Genomic DNA, 22,465 nt, shown 5'->3' with positions numbered 1-22,465 from the left:
TTTATTTATTTATTTACTTATTTATTTTAGTATGGTACTATTTATATAAAGGTCTTAAATATAGGAAGAATTCTATAAAACGTTTAACGAAAAAAAAAAAAGTTTAACGATGTAGACATATGTAGTAAAAGTAGTAAAATGCATGAGACTTTACCTAAACTCAGGATAGTGGTTACCTGCAGGGGAGTGTGTAGTATCTGGGATGTGCTAGGTACCTGACATTGCAACTTTATGTATAATCCGTTTGGTAAGTTATCATTTAGCCCATTTTATTAATGAGAAAATTGCGGCTCAGGGAAGTGAACTGGTTAGAATAGCAGTTCCACTCAGTTTTGACTTTGGATTTCCTGGCTGAACGAATGAAAGAAAGATGGCCTCAGGTTTGCTCTCAGGCCTCTCCCAGAGCTCCCTTCCAGAACCAGTGTGGACAAAATTGTTTTTTCCCCCCAGCGGGGATCAAAGTCCGTTCCGGCTCCAGCCTCCCGCCCCCTGGCGTTGGGCCCCGCCCCCGACCACTCAGCTCCAACGGGGCTCATGAATATGCAAGACAGAGGAAGATACTTAAAGGCGCCGGCGCCTGGTGCAGATCTCTGCCCAGCGCCGCCCTTCCAGTGTCAGGTCCTACCCCTGAGGCCGGCTCCCTTCGGTGTCCATCACTCTGTGCGGAAGCGCTGCCAGCATGTCGGACAAACTGCCCTACAAAGTCGGTGAGTTCCAGAAGTGGACCTAGTCAGGTCGGCTCAGCTCGCGCCGGGGCTTGTCTGGGAGGCGGCCGCAGGGCCCTCGCGGTGCGCTCCTGGTCCCCTTGAATCTTTAGCTCGGCGCGATCTTGGCCGCGCGAGGCAGTTTGGGGGTTGGAGTTCTCACGTCGCAGCGAGCCGGTCGTCTTAGGCGGTGGTGGACTACAAGTCCCGGCGTGCCGTGCGAGGCCCAGTGCAACGGCGTGGGCTGCGGAGCAGCTAACCGGCGGCGTGTCGCGCACGGAGGAGGCTGGGGTGGGCGGAGAGCGTGCACCTGGCCGTGGCCTGGGACTGGCACCTGCAGGGCCGGGAGGTCAAGATGCTGCGGTCTGGGCCTGGACTGGCCCCTTGGCCAGCTGGGTGGACCCAGACAAGTGCCCAATCCTGTCTGGGCCTCCTGTAGGGAAGGCGAGGGCGCTGGAGCCGCTAAGGCATGTGAGGAGGAGAGGCCTGAAGAGCGAGCCTGGGGCCGGCGCTAGTCCACTCACAGGGACTTGGGGCTCGTTACTCAATCTCTGGGGTCACTGTCCTGGCCAACAGGGACAGTCGTGCAGAGACTCTCCGAGAAAACTTGGAGTGCTTAGAAAAATCCCTGCTGTCCTATGGATTGAAGTTGATAAAATGACAGTTAATCTTTTTTTAAAGATTTTATTTATTCATGAGAATACACAGAGAGGAGAGAGAGAGGCAGAGACACAGGCAGAGGGAGAAGCAGGCTCCATGCAGGGAGCCCGATGTGGGACTCGATCCCGGGACTCCAGGATCACACCCTGAGCCGAAGGCAGGCGCTCAACCGCCGAGCCACCCAGGCGTCGGGACAGTTCATATTTATTGGGCGTATACAATGGGATGGGCACCTCTTCTGAGCTTTATTCTACACTAATTCACTTTATTCTCACGGTTTTTTGGGGAAGGGGCTATTTCTAATTTTATGATGAGTATGCAGAGACACAGGAGTAAAGGTAGTTTGCTCAAGATCTTACAGCTGGGAGATGTTGGAGCAGGATAAGAATGTAGGCCTTGAAGGCCTCTAAGCACACATTTTCACCACTGTGTATAAGTGGACACAGTTGGAGCAAACTCAATGAACTCTTAGCACAAATCTCTTCGGGCTGCTAGTAGTTTTTATTTTATTTATTCATTCGAGGGATCCCTGGGTGGCGCAGCGGTTTGGCGCCTGCCTTTGGCCCAGGGCGCGATCCTGGAGACCCGGGATCGAATCCCACGTCAGGCTCCCGGTGCATGGAGCCTGCTTCTCCCTCTGCCTGTGTCTCTGCGTCTCTCTCTCTCACTGTGTGCCTATCATAAATAAATAAAAAAAAAAATTAAAAAAAAAAAAAAAAAAAAAAAAAAACAAAACATTATATTTATTCATTCGAAACACACACACACACAGAGGCAGGCTCCGTGCAGGGAGCCCGACCTAGGACTTGATCCCGGGTCTCCAGGATCATGCCCTGGGCCAAAGGCAGGTGCTAAACCACTGAGCCACCAGGGCTGCCCTGCTAGTAGTTTTTAAATTCAAGACACCATTAAACCTAGAGAAAGGCATCGGTATTTATGGAGTGTTTGCATCGTATTTGGTGATTTGCATGTGTTTACAAAATAATCTTTGGAATTGGACTTTATCCCATTATACAGAGGAAGAAGCTGAGGCACTAGTACGGAGTACTTGTAAAGTTTCTGTGGAAATAGTAGCTTATCAAGTAGCTGGAGTAGACAGTTGTCCCTATGAAACTGAAGCTCAGAAAGCTTAAGTCAAGGTCTCATCAGTGGGGGCTTATCATACGGTGGAGAGATCAGCTGGTCAGGATTGAGAGCCTATTTGTGCTGGAAGGGGGAGGGTTGGTGAAAGGGGAAAAGAATAAAGAAATCTTAAGATTTTGGCTGAAGTAGCTGGTCAAATGGTTTCATTTCCTAAAAAGGGAAGATAGGGGAAGTAAAAGTTTAGGAGGGAGGAGGAGTCCCAAGGGCTCAAACATGACACATAGTAGATCCAGTTGGGCATCCAAGTAGAGATGCTGAGTAGATAAGATGGATTTTATGAGTCCTAAATTCAGGGGAGAAGTTTGGGCTGGAAATAACATAGGAATAATTGCTGTAGGGAAGGTATTTCAAGCTGAACTGGATGAGCTCATCTGGTAAGAGGCAAGATGATGGAAACCCTGAAGGTTTCCAAACATAAGAGTCAGTTGAAGGAAGAGGAGCCAGGAAGGTAGAAAGAAAACCACAGAAGGACAGGCATAGAAGCCAAGAAAAGAAAGTGTTTCAGAAGGAGGATATAACTAGTGGGAGCAGTACTTCAAGGAGAAACATAAAGATAGATAATTGACCTTTAGATGTAGGATGAGGCCAATCTTGGGAGACCTTGAGAACAGTTTCAGAGTAGTGAAGTTCCGAAAAAAGTTGAGAGGACATGGGATCAAGCCCCACCTAGTAGAGCTGTTCTCTTGTAACAAAAATGCTTGGTCTATAGCTACAGAGGAGGAGGATAGTGGATTGCACAGAGGAAATGTGGCGTAGTTCTGAATTCTTCTCAGTGAATTGTCATTAGTTGGTGAGGAGAGGCGTTAGAGGTTTGGACAGAGCAGCAAAAGAGTAAATTTTTTTTTTTTTTTTTCTGAGAGAGCGTATGCAAGAGAGTGTGAGGTGGGGGACAGAGGGAGAGAGAGTCAAGCAGGCTCCATGCTCAGCATGTAGCCCGATGTGGGGCTCTATCTCACAACCTGAGATCATGACTGAAATCAAGAGTTGGACACATAACTGGAGCTATCCAGGCACCCCAACCTAAGGAGAATAAATTTACTAAGAAAATGTACAAAGATTGCTTGGTGTCCCATGAGATTTCTGGTCTTGATATGGTGGTGGTTTTCCTCCTGCTGGGCTCACTGGCTTGGGTGCAGTGGGGGATTGGGTTTAACTAGGGTGGGAGTTTTGCCAAGAGGTTTTCAGAGGGAACAGTGGAATCTTAAACTGTGGAAGAAGTTGAGAATAGGAAGGTGGTGTGGTGAGAGACTGGAAATTGGTAGGATTAATGCATTAGAGGTTCTGACCTCACCATCCTTGCCCTTACTGGAGTTGGGGCTCCAGAGGGAGAGGATTAGAAAGATGGGACATGGCTAGAGTTGGTTGCTTGAAATCAAGATTTCCAAAGAGGTGGATGGGTGGGGGTGAGGTAGGAGGGTGATAGCAATGGGATGTGTGGTGAGGCATTGTGGCAATAGTTCCTCCCTCATTTTTTCTCTGAAATTGTTTAGATGTACAGTAGGAAGCAGACTGACTTAGTTTTATTGTTACCATTAAATTCTCTACAATCCTTTCCCTCTCACCCACCACATCTTTGGATGATTGGCAGGTTCTAAATTTCCCGAGAGATTAAAATCACCAGGAGTCCCAGCCCTCATCCTAGACCTATTGAATCTTTTTTTCTAGGAGAGTTTTACAAGTATGCCTGATGACTCTTACTGTGGAAGTTTGCAACCACTGACCTGGGGAATGGGGCTGGTGTGGGCTGGGAGACAGAAAGGGTGAGATTATTAGAAGACTATGAGATGGCGAGAGAGCTCATTATAGTATTCTTCTTTCCTGTCTGAGAATGTGGGCAAATTTGAGACATTTGGGGTGGTAGAAGCCAAAACATAACTCATTATTGATAGTATCAAAGCCAGAGGGTAGAGATGAGTGTTGAAGTCCAGTGATCCTGCTAACAAACTGCCAAATTGGGCAGTTCCTCCAGGTACAGGCAAGGTGAGCAAGGCAGGTCTCTGTGGAAGAACTTGCTTCCTGCAGGCTGGCTGGCTGCTTGCTTGCAAAGGGAGAGCTGAACTGAGCATGCCCTTTATTCCTCCCAAATTCACCAATCAGACAAGCCACTCTGGCTTCCTCTAAGGCAGAGAGAGGCCAAGAGTGTTCGTTATACAGGTGAGTTTACTCTGAGTGGAAAGGAACATGAGTAGGGGGAAGCAGCATATTCATGTGGTGAAGGAGATCAAGCAACTGTGTTGAGTCCAACGTGTTTGATATTATTTATGAGTGATGGAGTCACCAAGAATGATGACTTGGAAGATGGAGCGCCAGAAGCCAAAATCTTTAAGAAATGAGGTTGGTAGGTGACCAACCTAGGTGATCAGAAAGGGTAGTGGGAGGGTAGTGGGTCTATTTCCAATAGTGGGTGCGCCTGGGTGACTTAGTATTTAAGCATCTGTCTTCAGCTTAGGGTGTGATCCTGGAGTCCCACATCGGGCTCCCTGCATGGGGCCTGCTTCTCCCTCTACCTGTGTCTCTGCCCCTTTCTCTCTCTCTCTGTGTCTCTCATGAATAAATAAATAAAATCTTAAAGGGGGGGGAAGGGGGGGGTAGTAGGACTTACGTATAAGCTGATAGCTATTTTCAAGGGGCATTTACCTGTGTTGTAATTTTCACATTCCTGTTGATTCTTTGATTACACGTGTTCTCCCACAAGGCTGTAAGCTGTGGTTAGGCAGGGACGATGTCTGTCTTTTTTGACTGCCCTGGCTCTGTAAATCCTTGTTGAATGAGTGAGAATGGTGGTGCTTTGCGGTTGGTGGGAGGAGACAGCTCACGCAATCTCATCCATCTTGGCCCTGCAGCTGACATCAGCCTGGCCTCCTGGGGACGCAAGGCCCTGGACATAGCAGAGAATGAGATGCCGGGCCTGATGCGCATGAGGGAGATGTACTCGGCCTCCAAGCCACTGAAGGGTGCCCGCATCGCTGGCTGCCTACACATGACCGTGGAGACAGCTGTCCTCATTGAGACCCTCGTAGCCCTGGGTGCTGAGGTGAGGCCTTCAGTATTTTCTGTGGGGGGTGGGGGCAGGGAAGTCCAATGTGGTGCCCCTTTGGCCCAGCAGGGGCTCCAAGCTTGTCGACAGTGTCCACACCCTTTGTGGTGACTATTCTTATGCGTATTTTCGACCTGACTAGGACAATAGTTCCTGAGTTCCTTCAGCTCACACCCTTCTAACTGAGGAGCTCGGGGTGGGAAAACCTCAACGCTGATGTCCCACTGGATCATCCAAGGACTGGCTCTCACTGGCCCTCCCAGGTTCATGTACCTGCTATGGACCAATCATGGTGCCAGAAGGATGGTGTACTTTCATTGTTTCGGCTTAGGTTATAAGTACCAATGGCTGGCAGCTCTTCTAACCTCTCTGGGAACTTTGGAGTAAGATGGTTTCCCAAGACAGGGCAGAGAAGAGCAGCCAATACCAACCGACAATCCCACCAATGCTCAGTCCTTGGATGCTTATTTCAACATTCGCACTCAGTGGTCTGATTTTATGGCTTTAAATACTGTCTGTATAACTCCCAAATATGTGTATTAGCCTGGACTTCTCCCTGCAACTCCAGACTTATGTATCCAGCAGCTGATGTGTCAGTCAACTCCACGTAGATATCTAATAGACAGCTCAACCTCAACATGTTCAAATTCATGATTTCCTGTTCCCTTCCTCTTCCTGCAGTCTTCCTCATGTAAGTAAATGGAAACATCAACCTTCCAGTCTTCTCAGCTCAAGAACCTGGGGTCATCCCTGACTCCTTTTCCTCCCTCACCCCGACAGCTAATCCTACAGCAAGTTCTATCATCTCAACCTGCAGAATATACCCATCATCACCTCCACTGCCACCATTGCATTTCTTTGTCTGAACTCTTACAGCAGCTTCTTGTCTCCTTGCTTCCTTGTGGAGCCCTTTAACCTCCACATCATGTTTAGTACCAGGTGATGTTTTAAAACCTAAATTGGGTTTTGTTAATGCTCTGGCTCTTATCTACTCATCAGTTGTCCGCAGCCTATGGTTGAAGAGCCTGCGGGGCCTCTTCCCTCTCGATCCAGGGCTTTGCTTTATCCCTTTCCAGTGACCCCAGTGCTTCTGAGCTGTCTATGACTGGTAGCCCTGTCTTGTTTTTTGTTCCAGGTGCAGTGGTCCAGCTGCAACATCTTCTCTACCCAGGACCATGCAGCTGCTGCCATTGCCAAGGCTGGCATTCCAGGTGAGTCCTGTTTGCTGCTGAGGGATATGGGAATACATGATGGAACTCTGCTTCTCCTTGTTTTCTTCACTGACTCCTACTGTGACAAGTTTTCCCATGGCAGGGGAGAGGAGTCATGGTTGCAGAATTCTAGTCTAATGATTGAAGGAAAGACTTGTTTTGTTCCACTGTCGTCTAAAATCCTGTGGAATGCACTTACTGGCCCATCTCAAGTCCTGTAACCAGGAAGGGTGGGATCTTATGATTGGGAGCCATATGATGTGGAGGAGAGGAAGTTCCTTAAAGGAAGAATGTAGGTCATTTCCAAAAAGAATCAGGGAGAGATATGGGCAGAAAAAGAGCCTCAGAGGTTCATTGCCCTAGGGTCTGATAGTCTGGGGGGCTGAGACTTTATCACAAGCTGCTGAAGAAACAGGCACAGTCTGCTGGGACTTGAGGAGGAGAGTGGTTAGCTCTGATGGTGATTAAATAGGACATTCCTGGGGATCCCTGGGTGGCTCAGTGGTTTGGCACCTGCCTCTGGCCCAGGGTGTGATCCTGGAGTCCCGGGATCGAGTCCCACGTCGGGCTTCCTGAATGGAGCCTGCTTCTCCTCTGTGTCTCTCCTCTCTCTCTGTCTCTCATGAATAAATAAATAAAATCTTAAAAAAATAAAATAAATAGGACATTCCTTCTAACCAGCCATAGGTGGAGGGAATGGGTTGGGGGGGGCTTGGAAGGGCTCAGACAGGTCCCCCACTCCTCAGCCTTATTTGACTCCATGACCCTTTTCTGGGAAAGGCCTTGTTTACAAGACCACTGTCTGCTATAGTTTGGAGGAGGAGGCAGCTGCTGGGCCTGCTTGGTCAGTTACATTTGCTCACAGGAGATTCATGGAAGCGCCCCCCCCCCCCCCCCCCCCGCGTCAGTGTCCCAGTCTGGGCTGGCAGTCAGGAGTCCTGGATTCTGGTGGCTGTTCTGGAATGCCCATGCTGAGTGACAGGGCACATCTTAGCCCCTCTCTGGGCATCTGTAAATGATGATGATGGTATTGCCTGCCTCAGAGATAGAAAAAACGAGATGGAGCATGAGACAGTCAGAATAATTTTTTGGTCAGACAGTCTGGGACAACCCACCACAGAGACTGCTGGGCCCTCAAGTCCTTCAGTGCAAAATTAATCTTGGACTTTGGCTGCTGGTCCACCTGAGTGTGGCTCACTGATCCTGTAGCACCTTCATCCCAGCAGTAGGCATCATGGGTGGGAGCCCTGGTCCTTAGGTTGATGTCCTAGTCTTTGGGGCCCAGACAGAAGGGAGTAGGGAAGGAAATAATTATTTCCAGATACCTATATCTGGGGGGCCGTACTTGGCCTTAATCTGTATATTAGAGATGAAGAAACTGAGGCTCACAGAGGGGAAGTGATTTGCTCAAAGTCACACAGCTGGTGAATGTAGAACCAGGATTTGTACTCAGATCTGGTTCCAAGTTCTGTTCTTTTCACTGCCTGAATCTTCTAGGGATGGGAATTTGGTAGGAGATTGTATTGGCTGTGCTCAGGTGGTTCCCTGGAGCAGGCACCAGTGGGGAGGGCCAGGTTCTGATGTGCTGTCCCACTCCACCTCCAGTGTATGCCTGGAAGGGTGAAACGGATGAGGAGTACCTGTGGTGCATTGAGCAGACACTGTACTTTAAGGATGGACCCCTCAACATGATTCTGGATGACGGAGGTGACCTTACCAATCTCATCCACACCAAGTACCCACAGCTCCTATCAGGTAGGTAAGTGGGGTAGGTGTGTGGGCAAGGTGTTCTAGATGGGGCCTGCTTGCCCATGTGAAAGCAGCAGCCTGGCAAGATTCCACTGCCTCGAGCAGCAGATTCTGTGGAAGATGGGAGGATGGCAGTTTCCCACAGACATGTTGGGGCCTGGACTCCAGATTTCTGATGATGTGGGGCTGAGGTTGTGGTGGGGAGGCCTGGCTAAGGTCTGGTTTGAGGGCAAGCATAAGGCCAGGGCTGGGATTAGCTTTGTTAAATCTGGGTGGGGAGGAATGTAGAGGGAGTACTGAGTACAAAGGCCCTGAGGCAGGAAAAGATGGACTATTCAGGAAACTGAAAGGAAGCCAGTTTGTCAGCTTTTTTCACTGGGGAGAATTGCAGGGTGTGGCTGGAGCCCTAATGAAGGGCAGATGTGTGAGGACTTAACAGGCTAGAGAGATTTTGGCTTGATCCTGAGAGCAAAGAGAAATAATTGGATGATATTAAAAAGATTTCTCTGGGGGCACCTGCGTGGCTCAGTGGTTGAGCATCTGTCTTTGGTTCAGGTCGTGATCCCGTGGTCCTGGGATCAAGTCCTGCATCAGGCTCCTCAAGGGAACCTATGTCTCTGACTCTCTCTGTGTGTCTCTCATGAATAAATAAAGTCTAAAAAAAGATTTCTCTGAAAATATATACACATTAAAAATGGCTGCTGGCTCCTGTGTAGAAGATGGGTCGTGCTGGGCACTGCCACTAGGGCAGTGGCAGCAGGCATGAAGAGCTTGAGATTGCTGGTGAGAGAGCACCAGCTCTAGCCCAAGCTGGAGTGCTTAGGCCTGGTGATGGTGGTGACTCCTCTTGCATGCTGGCCTGGAGGATCAGGTGACTGGTATCAGTCACAGAGATGGAACCCAGAAAGAGGAGCAGCTTTCAGGGGCAAAGATAAGGAATTTGGATGAGTTGAGGTGTGGGCTCTCTGAGGCTCTTGGGGTCTCATGCCAGAGGCACTGCCTTTTTCCCCTTGGGCAGCCCCTTAGGCTCATCCCCTTCTCTCTTGTCCAGGCATCCGAGGCATTTCTGAAGAGACCACAACAGGGGTTCATAATCTATACAAGATGATGGCCAACGGGAAGCTGAAGGTGCCTGCCATCAATGTGAACGACTCTGTCACCAAAGTGAGTCTGGGGGCAGTGCCATGTTCAGCTGTTCATTCCCAGTGCTCAGGAGTAGGCCTCTGAAGAAGGGCCCCTGGGAAGGCTGTAGGCTAGAGACTTGAAGCCCTCATTTGAGGGGTGGTGGTGGGGGTGGGTAAGGGGTAATAAGCGACTGAGGGTAATAAGTAGATTAAAGAGGAAAAGAACTCTATGGTGAGTTTTAGAGCTGGGCACCAAGAGCTTTAAAATGAAGCAGGTTTTAGGCAATCTCTCTTAGCAGTTAATCCTTAGGAAGCCTTCTAGACTGGCATAGAAAGGCTAGGGAGAAGGTCTTGGGCTGATTCAGAGCAAGGGGCATATGAGCACATTAGCTGGTAGGGAGAAGTCACAGGAGCTGATTAGGCCAAGATGCTGAGAGTAGTTTCTGAGGCCCCAGGGCCTTGCCTGCCCCCATCACCCTTTTGCCCCTCTTCTTTCAGAGCAAGTTTGACAACCTGTATGGCTGCCGGGAGTCTCTTATAGATGGCATCAAGCGGGCTACGGATGTGATGATTGCAGGCAAGGTGGCAGTGGTAGCAGGCTATGGCGATGTGGGCAAAGGTTGTGCCCAGGCCCTGCGGGGTTTTGGGGCCCGCGTCATCATCACGGAGATCGACCCCATCAATGCACTGCAGGCTGCCATGGAGGGTATGATAGGGCGAGGGTTGTCTGTCAGCCACTGGGGCCAGAGGAGGGGCAGGGCCACCCTGGATGACCTGTGGACACCATCTCTGCACAGGCTATGAGGTGACCACTATGGATGAGGCCTGTCAGGAAGGCAATATATTTGTCACCACCACAGGCTGTGTTGACATCATCCTTGGCCGGTAGGTGCTAGGTTGGGGGTTGCAGGGAACAAGGAAGGGGTTAGGCTTGGGTCGCTCTTTGTCCCTAACAGTTTTCCATGGGTTGGCGCTCCCCAACAGGCACTTTGAACAGATGAAAGATGATGCCATTGTGTGTAACATCGGACACTTTGACGTGGAGATTGACGTCAAATGGCTGAATGAAAATGCTGTAGAGAAAGTGAACATCAAGCCCCAGGTGAGTAGGCCCAGCAGCGTGGGCAGATGGAAGACAGCGGGGGACATGTTTGTGGACTGATCACCAAGGAGGGTAGATGAGCAGACTCTGGCAACCTGGGCAGTGAGATGGGAGGGAGGAAGGCCTGGTTTTAAGGCCTCTTAAATCAAAATCTTAGAATGACATCAGGACATCTCCATTTTTTTTTTTTTTTTTTTTAAAGCTCTCAAGATGATTCTGCTGTGCAGCTTAGGTTGAGTACCACTCCATTCAATTTTTACTAAGCATGATGATTGAGAATATGGGATTTGTCCTCAAAATGTCCTCCAGGCTCAAATTGCAGCAACTTAACCCTTTAGACTTCAGTTTCTCTATGTGTGAAATGAGGATAATAGTAGTACATACATCATAGGGTTGTTATTAGAATCAAATGTGATAATTATATGTATATATATAATTGTGTATGCTCTTAGCCCAGGGCACATGGCAATAATAATATTAGCTAATACTTATGAGTACTTAGTATCTATCTGCCAAACCATGTGTCAAGTGCTTGACACATGTCCACTCATTAAATTCTCACAGCAGACCCATGAGGTTTGTAGCTCAGAGCTGCTAAATAAATATTGGCTCCTACTAATTTTGAGTGCCAGGCGCAATGCTGGAGGTTGTTCTAAGATGGTCTAGGCCCTTCACAGACACTATTGGAGGGAGGAAGTCCTGCTGGACAAGAGGGTAGGATGAGGCAGGAACAGTGCCCTGCCAACCCTCATTATTGCTCTGCTCAATTGCAGGTTGACCGCTACCGGCTGAAAAATGGGCGCCGTATCATCCTGTTGGCTGAGGGCCGGCTGGTCAACCTGGGCTGTGCTATGGGCCATCCCAGCTTTGTGATGAGCAACTCATTCACCAATCAAGTGCTGGCACAGATAGAATTGTGGACCCACCCAGACAAGTACTCTGTTGGGGTTCACTTCCTGCCCAAAAAGGTAGGTTTATCTCTATCCTCTTAGGGGTCCTCCATAGGCAGAAACATTCCATCTAACAGAGGAGGAAATGGAGGCCCAAAAGCAGGGAATGACTCCCAGAGAGTGGCTGTTGTCATCTGAAGGCTTGACTGGCTGGAAGATTCACTTCATGTCAGTGTTGGCTGTTGGCAGGTCTCAATTCCTCACCACATGGGTCCGTCTCCATAGGATTGCTTAAGTGTCCAGATGAGATGGCAGCTGGCCTTCCCCTAGAATGAGTGATCCAGAGTAGAGCAAAGGAGGAAGCTGCAAGTGCCTTTTAGGACCTAGTCTCCAAGTCCCACAACATCATTTTTGCTTTATTCTATTCATTAGAGGGAGTTACTCAAAGATAAGGAATAGGCTCTCCCTCTTAAAGGAAAGGGTGTTAAGAATCTATGGACAAGGGGACCTGGGTGGCCCAGTGAGTTAAGTGTGTGCCTTCAGCTCAGGTCATGATCCCAGGGTCCTGGGACTGAGCCCCACATAGGGCTCCCTGCTCAGCGAGGAGCCTGCTTTTCCTTCTCCCTCTGCCATTCCCCCTGCTGTGCTCTCTGGCTCTCTCTATCTCTCTGTCAAATAAATAAGTAAAATCTTAAAAAAAAAAAGAATTTTGGACAGACTTTTAAGGATATATTTTAAAACTATCACAACCATTATAATCTAAAAAGGAACTCTTGGCTATATAACATAGAACTCTAAGAGTCAGACAGTGGACCTAAAGATTCATCTTTCTATGTCTTGGCTATTTTCTTTACATTCATTTCACTTATCAAATAGACTTGCCACTTATGAGCTGAGACGGATACCTTCCCTGTTTAAGATTCCCTCCCTGATCCCTGGGTAGCGCAGTGGTTTGGCGCCTGCCTTTGGCCCAGGGCGCGATCCTGGAGACCCGGGATCGAATCCCACATCGGGCTCCCGGTGCATGGAGCCTGCTTCTCCCTCTGCCTATGTCTCTGCCTCTCTCTCTCTGTGACTATCATAAATAAATAAAAAACTTAAAAAAAATAAATTAAAAAAAAAAGATTCCCTCCCTGACAGCACCTGGGTGGCTCAGTCAGTTAAGTGTGTGCCTTCAGCTCAGGTCATGATCCTAGGGTCCTGGGATTGAGCCCCATATCAGGCTACCTGCTCAGTAAGGAGCCTGCTTCTCCCTCTCCCCACTCTCTCCACAAGAGAGTGCTTGTGCTCTCTCTCTCTCTCTCTCTCTCTCAAATAAATAAAATCTTAAAAAAAAAAGATTCCCTCCCTTTTAGGAATTGAAGAGTCCCTGTCTCTACCTGTCATAGAAAATATATTCTATCCTTAGTTAAATTCCAGAGAAGCTTTTGGCTAGTTGCGTGGATTGGTGGAGAGTGAGGAAGGAATATAGTTGATGGTTTCATTGGGGCTACTTTGGGGGGTGGGTATGGTTCCCTCTTGAAAAAGGGAAGCTAGGCAGCCAAAAACAACACATCCACTGAAGCTGACTATGAGGATAGGATGAGGTAAGATGTAACACATGACAGATACTCCAACAGAATAATTGTCTGTATTGGTAGCTGGATGCAGGTAAGGGGTCCCAGAGCATGGCATTGATTCTGGGTCTTCCTGTGTTTCTCTCCAGCTGGATGAAGCAGTGGCTGAAGCTCACCTGGGTAAGCTGAATGTGAAGCTGACCAAGCTGACTGAGAAGCAGGCCCAGTACCTGGGCTTGTCCCGTGATGGCCCCTTCAAGCCCGATCATTACCGCTACTGAGAACCAGGCTTATTGTTTGCCTTATAACTGCTGGCCTTGCTGGGGTCCCACCTCTCTTCCCCAAGAGCAAATGGCACCAACTTTGAGATAGGTTTGTTAATGTCCCCCACTGACTCCCCAGTGCTGGTCACTTAGTCTTTGGCCTTTGCTGCATCCTTCATACTGTTCTAGGTGTGGCAGAGGGAATGGAGAAGCCCCTTCTCAAGCCCTGGTCATAATAGAAGTACATAGGAGAAACCCGCAAGGAACCCTGAGCTCAGGGGTTTTGGAACTGCTCACTCAGTCAGTCCTTACTTAGTTTGGAAGTCAGCAGTGGTGGTCACAAAGCCCATACACTTTACCATCTAGGCCCTCACTTGGCCTATGAACTTTCTACCCATGTTCTTAGTTACTGGTTCACTGGTCCCTCAGCCCATGACAGATGAGAATGAATGATATCAAAAGGAAGGGAGGAACTTCTGAGAGTTTGAATGCCCCAGAGAGCCTGGCTTAGTGCTGGGCATTCTTTTGAAGAGGTTTCACAGAACAATGAGGTTAGTACTTTCAGTTTCTATTTTACAGAGGTTAGAATAGACTGTTAAGGGACAGCCAGAAAGGACAAGAGAAGTGACAGCCTGAGGTTGAGAAGGGCCAGAGAATCATAAAAGCAGACATAGATCTGGCCACCTCTTTGTAACATGATGGTTCTTATCACAACCCTGGATCAAAAAGATTAGTTTGGTTTATAATGTTTAATTGTTTATAATGTTCAAAGAGAGTGGGAAGGAGGGTAAATAAAAATTTTGGTGCCTAAAAAATTTTGAGCCTTTATTAAATAGATAATCCACAGCCAATAATATATGGCATGAATAAGAAGTAATGGTTGTGTGCTGATGAAAACAAAGGGTTGTCTGCAGTGTGGACTGATAAAGGCTGCAGGCACAGCCTTGGGTTGAAAGAACGCGTAAAGTGAGAGAATTCTATCTTTTCAGGTATGTCTCTTGTAAACAGCCTATTTTTTAACCTCATCTAAGACTATCATTTAATAGGTGAATTTAGCCCATTATATTCATTATAATCCCTATTCATATTTTTTCCTCTACCTTATATTTTGTGTGTTTCAATTCATATTTTATTTTTCTCCCCCTTTACACTTTGGGTTTTTTTTTTTTTTTTTTAATTTTTATTTATTTATGATAGTTACACACACAGAGAGAGAGAGAGGCGCAGAGACACAGGCAGAGGGAGAAGCAGGCTCCATGCACCGGGAGCCTGACGTGGGATTCGATCCCGGGTCTCCAGGATCGCGCCCTGGGCCAAAGGCAGGTGCTAAACCGCTGCGCCACCCAGGGATCCCTACACTTTGGGTTGATCCAGTGCTCCTCAGGGGGAACTATTTATTGAGCATCTGCTGGATGCTAGGTGCTTTGTAGTTGATTTTCTTTATTCTCACAATAAGCTTAGTCATGTTACCCTAATTTTATAGATGAGAATGGAGGCTCATAAAGATTAAATGTCTTTCCTAAAGTCCCACATTTATAAGAGGCCACTTAGAGGAAATTGAGCTCCCTCCTGTTTGCCTAAATGGTCATATATTGAACTCTGTGCTGGTCTTAGAAATCAAGAATCCACTTGGGAAGGGTAACTGGAGACTATTCTAAGGGTCATCCACTGAATGGAGGGCCTGATGATGGGATATTGGGATGTTTGAGACTTAACCCTACCCTTCTGGGATCTCAAGCTAGGGGGAGAATGCATTCACAAAACAGCTTTGCCATCTCCTGGCATTTCTTTTTCTGTGCCCAACTTTAGAGGTAAGTCCCGGGCAGCAGCAGGAGAAAGGCAGCAGGGAAAACGTGATGCCTGAAGTAAATTTTAAAAGAACTGATGATTTTTAACGAGAAGAATTGAAGGCAAGGGCATTCTAGGCAGAATGGCTTAAGCAAGAGTGAGTTGAGGGGATGAGGTAGGAAAGGGTTATTTGACTATAGTTTAGGAGGAGCTATGAGGTAAAGGGCTCAAAAGGTGGCCTGGGAGACAGGAAGGATAGGCTTTGAACTCTAAGATTAGATTTCTGGTTTTAATCCATGAGTTGCACAGACTCCTGAAATGTCCCTGCTTGACTGAGCATTCCACAAATGTGGTTTGTTCATTTTTATATTCTCCGTCTCTGGCTATCAGGTAGTATTATTCCCATGTTACTAATGAGGACAGAGGTTCAGAGAGGCCAAATGTCCTGACTCAAGATCATACAATATGTTACAGGCATATATGATATGATTCCACTGTAAATAATTTTACAAATTTTGGTACTTCAACAATTACCAGTAACATGATGTAGGACCCACTTCTCAACTGATTGTGACACCAGTGGTCAAACAGAAAGATCTATTTCCATACCCATCGCTATTTTCTTGCATACCTAATTGTGTATCAGGCATTTTGGTAAGAAAGTGCTTATATATTTCTCATGATAACTTTGTAGGGAGTTGAATTCCTATTTTACAGATCAGGAAACCAGCTCTGAGAGGGGCCAGAGTGAGCTGGCTTTTGTACTGGTAGGATTCGGAATCCCAATCCAAGCCCTGTGTCCACCCACAAGCTCAGGTTTAGGACTTCCCAACATGTGGCTCGATAACTCTGGAACTGTAATATAGGTCCCCGAAAGGCAAGACTTCCTCCAGAGAATGCTGTCCACAGCACCACTTCAGCAACTCTACCATGGTGGTCTTTGGGACAGTGACTTCTTGGTGGAAAAGAGGGACAGGCTCATCTGTTCATCTGAGCCAGAGAGGTTAGATACCTTAGCTCACATAGCAGTCATGCCGCTCCCTCCAAGAGGCCCCTGCCTGTTTGTAAGCATACTCCCTTCAAGTCTGCCTCCTCCCAGACATAGGAAATACCTATCTAGATGTTCCCTCCCATGAGATCCCATGCAGTGCCCCCTCTCCACTCCGGGAGGAGTTCTGGTTTCTGTTTAAGGCCTTTTTTATTTTCCACCTTTCCTCTTTGGAAATGTTCTGTCAGTTCCTAGAAACTTTCTTCAAAACAAAACAAAAAACAAAATACATCCTCTCCTACACTGGGTATAATGCAACAGCCTTATTCATTAAGATACAAATGTTTATATACTTACATGTAGAAACAGGAATGGCCTCAGGTAAACTCAATAAAACTACACTGTGTATAAAAACAAAAAACAACCTTCTTTTACATCTGGTCTCAGCCTCCCTCTCTGATCTCAGGTCTGCTAATCTGTCACATGTGTAACACTGACCAGGTATCCATAATGAAAGATGATGTGTCTCCTATGTCCCCAACTCCAACTCCTGATGTCTGGGCTCCACCATCAAAGCTTCACAAGGAAAAAGAGGAATTGGCTTTGTAGTATGTAACCTGGCCGTGGCTGGATTTTTTATTTTTTGCCCAGGAAAGGGAGAAAGGAGGTTGGAGGCCAAGTGAGGGTTGTGGAGCAGTGGGCTAGGCTTTGAAAGGAAGAGACATGGGTCTGCTGTTAACTCACCATGTGACTAGGGGCAGGGACAAGTATCTACCTCAGGTGGCTGTTTTGAAAGTCAAATGATATAACTTGTATGAAGAGTTTTATGTCAGGTTTTTTTTTTTTTAATTTTTTAATTTTTTTATGATAGTCACAGAGAGAGAGAGAGAGGCAGAGACACAGGCAGAGGGAGAAGCAGGCTCCATGCACCAGGAGCCTGATGTGGGATTCGATCCCAGGTCTCCAGGATCGCGCCCTGGGCCAAAGGCAGGCGCTAAACCGCTGTGCCACCCAGGGATCCCATTATGTCAGGTTTTAAGTGTTGTGTCAAGCACAGTGGATGTGAAGGAGCAGTTTTGAAGGCAGAGAATTTAGAATAGTTGGAAAATTAGACAATACTTTAGAAAAGTCATAGGCTCAAAAGAAAGAAAGAAAGAAAGAAAGAAAGAAAGAAAGAAAGAAAGAAAGAAAGAAAGAAAGAAAGAAAAAAAAGAAAAGTCATAGGCTTTTAGTATTAGGGAAGAGCCTTAGAGCATCTATAAAGCCAAATCCAGCATTTTGTATACAGAGAAGTGGAGGCTCAGAGAACTTAAGTGACACAAAGGCATCCTGCAGATCCAGGTGTCCAGCTTGCCTCCAGGTCAGAGCTCTTTCCTGGATACCAGGCCCCTCTGCCTGCATCCATGTGGTGATGGTCCTGCTAGGCTAGAGGTGCTGGCATCCTTTTTTTTCTTTTTCTTTTTCTTTTTTTTTTTTAAGATTTTATTTATGTATTCATGAGACACACAGAGAGAGAGAGAGAGAGAGAGGCAGAGACACAGGCAGAGAGAGAAGCAGGCTCCCTGCAGGGAGCCCAACCTGGGACTTGATCCCGGGTCTCCAGGATCATGCCCTGGGGCTGAAGGCAGCACTAAACCGCTGAGCCACTGGGGGCTGCCCTGGCATCCTTTTCAAGTCCTGTTGTGGATAAGTAATGAGCTTCCAGATTCCCCTAGGACAACCAGCTTCCTCTCCCAGGCTGGGGAGTTACAATCTCACAAGGATCCCAAAGGTCCCATGTGCTAGGCAGTGGGCTTTTTCTGACAACTGCCATAAGTTTAGTTGGTACCTAAGTCCACACTTCTAGCACCCTAATGGACCACCTGCACTCAACACTTGTTCTCATCCTTGCACTTTTACAAGGGAGAGAAACAGGTGGATGGGAACATATCTCTACAGTGTGTCCAACAGAATGCCTTGCCTCATCATGTCTCTCCATGGGGACCTGTGCCTGCTTTTCTTCTAACCGCTGGTTTATGTGTGACCCACTGAAGCCTCTCACCTAATCCAGTGATTCTTACTGTGTATCAGAACCACCTTGGAGTGGCTGGGTAGCTCAGTGGTTAAGTGTCTACCTTTGGCTCAGGTCGTGACCCTGGAGTCCTGGGATTCAGTCCTGCATCAGCCTCCCCAGGCTTCTCCCTCTGCCTGTGTCTTTGTCTCTCTCTGTCTCTCATGAATAAATAAATAAAATCGTAAAAAAACAAAACAAAACAAAACACCTGGAGGGCTTGTTAAAACATTATTGTGCCTATCTCCAGAGTTTCTGTTTCAATAGGTCTGAGGTCAAGCCCTTATAATTTGCATTTCTAACAAGTTCCCAGGTCATGCCTATGCTGTATAGCAATCATACAGTTTGCATCTGTGTTCGACATGGATGGAACTGGAGGGTATTATGCTGAGTGAAGTAAGTCAATCGGAGAAGGATAATCATGGTTTCACTCATACGGGGAATATAAGAAATAGTGCAAGGGATTATAAGGGAAAGGAGGGAAAATGAGTGGGAAAAATTAGAAAGGGTGACAAAACATGAGAGACTCCTAACTCTGGGAAATGAACAAAGAAGGGGAGGTGGGCAGGGGAATGGGGTGACTGGCTGACGGGCACTGAGGAGGGCATTTTATGGGATGAGCACTGGGTGTTATATGTTGGCAAATTGAAATTCAATAGGGATCCCTGGGTGGCACAGCAGCTTGGCGCCTGCCTTTGGCCCAGGGCACGATCCTGGAGACCCGGGATCGAATCCCACGTCGGGCTCCCAGTGCATGGAGCCTGCTCCTCCCTCTGCCTATGTCTCTGCCTCTCTCTCTCTCTCTGTGTGTGACTATCATAAATAAATTAAAAAAAAAAATAGAGATGTCTATGAAATTCAATAAAAAAAATAATCAAAACAATTTGCCTCTGTGTCTGTTGCACAGCAGCTGGCAACTGCAAAAGAGAACCACCTGTCCTGAAAATGGAGGAAAGGCACACACTTTAGTGGGGCTGCCAGGCTTGGCAAGAATGTGAACCCAGACCTGCTTCTTTGCTCCAACCAGGGGGAAGCCTACCTGAGGGTGACATCAACACAGAATTAGGAGAGTGACACATTTCAGAGGACTTGAATCTAGGCTTTATACTAACTAGAAATACCCTCTGGACTTTTTAGTGATGTGAACAACAAAGTTCCCTTTTTCTTTTAGCCTCTTTGAATGAGGTTGCTGTCCCTGGCAATTTCAAGAGTCCTGCTGAGATGGAGAAGACAGAAATGACACCAAGTTGTAGGAAAATAACAGAGAAAATGGGAAAGGACCTTAGGACTTTAATCTATAAAGTGTTGGTTCTAGGCAGAATCTCCCACCTGTTTAAGGTGGGTTGGGTGTGAATAAGCAGTGAGGTGTAAGGTCTAGGCACAATACTTAGCCTGTCTGAGCCCCAGTTCCCTTATTTACAATAATACCTACCTCAAGAAGTAAATTTGGGAGGTTGGGTATCATCCAGGCACAAAGTAGCTACTCAATCAATGACCACTGTTAGTGTGATATGAATAATTGCAGAGCACATAGCCTCAGGCTGTAAGCAGCAGCTCTATATCTGTCAGCTCTGTATCTGTGGCAAACGTCAGGAAACAACCTTAGAGGCATCTTGGGGAGGGGGCATATCTCAGGGCCTCCAGAGATGTCAGCAAGTGCAGGGGTTCCATGATTCTGGCTTGAGGGAAACTACTGAGGATTATTTGGAGTATTGGGCCTTCAGGGGTAGGGGGTGGGGGATGCTCTGTCAGATGGAGATCAACTAATTCCCAGATCATTTAAGACTGAGAAACAGGCTGCCTTGGGATTCCCAAGGGTCAACCCTTGGCTCATCAGTAAATTGACTATCCCCTTCCCTTCATAAAGCATGCCCCACCCCCACCCCCCACCCCCCGCCTCCCCAGGTGCAGCACTTCTGTCCCTCCCCCTCAGGCCCCATCTCTACTTTTCCTTTGCAAACTCTGACATGTATGTATACATATGCAGAATTCCAGATGTTGATAGATACCGACCTGGTTAAATAATAAAAGGAAAAAAGGAGGAGAAAAAACAAATAGCAGAAAGAGAAATTAAGAAAACAATTCCCATTTGCAATTGCATCAAAGGGAATAAAATACCTAGGAATAGGGGGATCCCTGGGTGGCTCGGTTTAGCGCCTGCTTTTGGCCGGGGCGCGGTCCTGGAGTCCCGGGATCGAGTCCCGCATCGAGTCCCGCATCGGGTCCTGCATCAGGCTCCCAGCATGGAGCCTGCTTGTCCCTCCTCCTGTGTCTCTGCCTCTCTCTCTCTCTATCATGAATAAATAAATAAATCTTAAAAAAAAATACCTAGGAATAAACTTAACCAAGAAGATGAAAGACGTGTCCTCTGAAAACTAAAATACTAATGAAAGAAATTGAAGATGACACAAATAAATAGGAAGCATTCCATGCTTATGGATTGGAAGAACAAATATTGTTGAAATGTCCATTCTATCCAAAGCAATCTACAAATTTAACGCACTCAGTGCGTTATTGGTATTGGTATTATTGGTATTGGTATTTCTATCAAAATACCAATAGCATTTTTTACAGAACTAGAATAGTCCTAAAATTTGTATGAAACTGCAAAAAGACCCCAAATAGCCAAAGTAATCTTGAAAAAGAAGAACAAAATTGGAGGTATCAGAATCCTAGATTTCAAGATATACTACAAAGCTTTAGTAATCAAAACAGTATGATGCTGGGACAAAAACAGACACATTAATCAGTGGAACAGAATGAAGAGTCCAGGAATAAACTCATGATTATATGGTCAGTCTTCAACAAAGGAGGCAAGAAAATGCAATGGAAAAAAAGACAGTCTCTTCCACAAAAGTGTTGAGAAAACTGGACGACCACTTGGCAAAGTATGAAACTGAACCACGAACCACTTTCTTACACCATACAAAAAGAAAATAACCTCAAAATGGATGAAAGACTTAAATGTGAGACCTGAAACCATAAAAATCCTAGAAGAGATCATAGGCAGAAATTCCTCTGGCATTGGCCATAGCAACATTTTTCTAGATATGTCTCCTGAGGGAAGGGAAACAAAAGCAAAAATAAACTATTGGGACTACATCAAAATAAAAAGCTTCTGCACAGCAAAGGAAACAGCCAACAAAACTAAGATGGCATACTGAATGGGAGAAGAGATTTGCAAATGACATATCCAATAAAGGGTTATGTATCCAAAATACATAAAGCACTTATAAAACTCAAAAACAAAACCAAAAAAATAACCAATTTAAAACATGAACAGAGATATGAACAGACACATGAAAAGATGCTCAACATCACATCCCCAGGGAAATGTAAATCAAAACCACAACGAGATATCGCCTCACACCTGTCAAAACGGCTAAAATAAAACACAAGAAACAAGTGTTGACAAGGATGTGGAGAAGGAACCCTTGTGCACTGTTGGTGGGAGTGCAAACTGGTGCAGCGACTGTGGAAAACAGTATGGAGGTTCCTCAAAAAATTCAAAATAGGGGACGCTTGGGTTGCTCAGTGGTTAAGTGTCTGCCTTTGGCTCAGGGCATGATCCCGGGATGCTAGGATAGAGTCCTGCATCGTGCTTCCTGTGGGGAGCCCGCTTCTCCCTCTGCCTATGTCTCTGCCTCTCTCTCTGTGTCTCTCATGAATAAATAAAATCTTTAAAAAAGATTCAAAATAGAATTACCACATAATCCAGTAATTCCACTACTCAATATTTACCCAAACACTACAAAAACACTAATTTGAAGGGATATGGCACCCCTACATTTTATTGCAGTATTGTTTACAACAGTCAAATTATGGAAGCAGCCCACATGTCCACCAATAGATTATTAGATAAAGGAGGTATGGTATATACACACACACCAGAATATTAGCCATAAAAAAGAATGAAATCTTGGCATTTGCAACAACATGGATGGATCTAGAGAGTAAAAAGCTAAGTGAAATCAGTCATTCAGAGGAGGACAAATACCATATGATTTTACTCATATATGGAAATTAAGAAACAAAAACAAACGAACAAATTAAAAAAGAGACAGCCTGGGATGCCTGGGTGGCTCAGCAGTTGAGCATCTGTCTTTGGGTCAGCGTGTGATTTCGGAGTCCCGGGATTGAGTCCCACATTGGGCTCCTTGCATGAAGCCTGCTTCTCCATCTGCCTATGTGTTTGCCTCT

General features: G+C 46.6%; 1 protein-coding gene across 4 annotated transcripts; it reads left to right on the top strand.

Moving 5' to 3' along the window:
• Positions 1 to 552: 552 nt before the first annotated feature.
• AHCY (adenosylhomocysteinase) lies at positions 553 to 14,254 on the top strand. 4 transcript variants are annotated; one of them, XM_038572043.1, is made up of 10 exons: positions 553 to 707; positions 5,351 to 5,541; positions 6,680 to 6,755; positions 8,361 to 8,510; positions 9,556 to 9,668; positions 10,127 to 10,334; positions 10,426 to 10,513; positions 10,613 to 10,730; positions 11,504 to 11,698; positions 13,326 to 14,254. In XM_038572043.1, the coding sequence occupies exons 1-10, from the start codon at positions 680 to 682 to the stop codon at positions 13,455 to 13,457; spliced, it is 1,299 nt and encodes a 432-aa protein (XP_038427971.1). In that variant the 5' UTR covers positions 553 to 679; the 3' UTR covers positions 13,458 to 14,254. The 4 variants fall into 4 exon arrangements, with proteins under 4 accessions (XP_038427971.1, XP_038427973.1, XP_038427974.1 ...); XM_038572045.1 differs by lacking the exon at positions 553 to 707 and adding an exon at positions 888 to 995; XM_038572046.1 differs by lacking the exon at positions 553 to 707 and adding an exon at positions 1,010 to 1,175.
• Positions 14,255 to 22,465: the final 8,211 nt, after the last annotated feature.

Source organism: Canis lupus, chromosome 24 (genome assembly GCF_011100685.1).
Source record: "Canis lupus familiaris isolate Mischka breed German Shepherd chromosome 24, alternate assembly UU_Cfam_GSD_1.0, whole genome shotgun sequence".
NCBI lineage: Eukaryota > Metazoa > Chordata > Mammalia > Carnivora > Canidae > Canis > Canis lupus.
Note: the sequence above shows the minus strand (reverse complement) of the source record. Positions and strands in the feature narration are given on the sequence as shown.

Excerpts from the sequence above, each read along its gene's own strand:
- AHCY (XM_038572043.1), top strand. The coding sequence starts at position 680 with ATGTCGGACAAACTGCCCTACAAAGTCG. Across the intron at positions 9,669-10,126 it reads TGAACGACTCTGTCACCAAA|AGCAAGTTTGACAACCTGTA; the intron begins GTGAGTCTGGGG and ends CTCTTCTTTCAG. Across the intron at positions 10,335-10,425 it reads ACTGCAGGCTGCCATGGAGG|GCTATGAGGTGACCACTATG; the intron begins GTATGATAGGGC and ends ATCTCTGCACAG.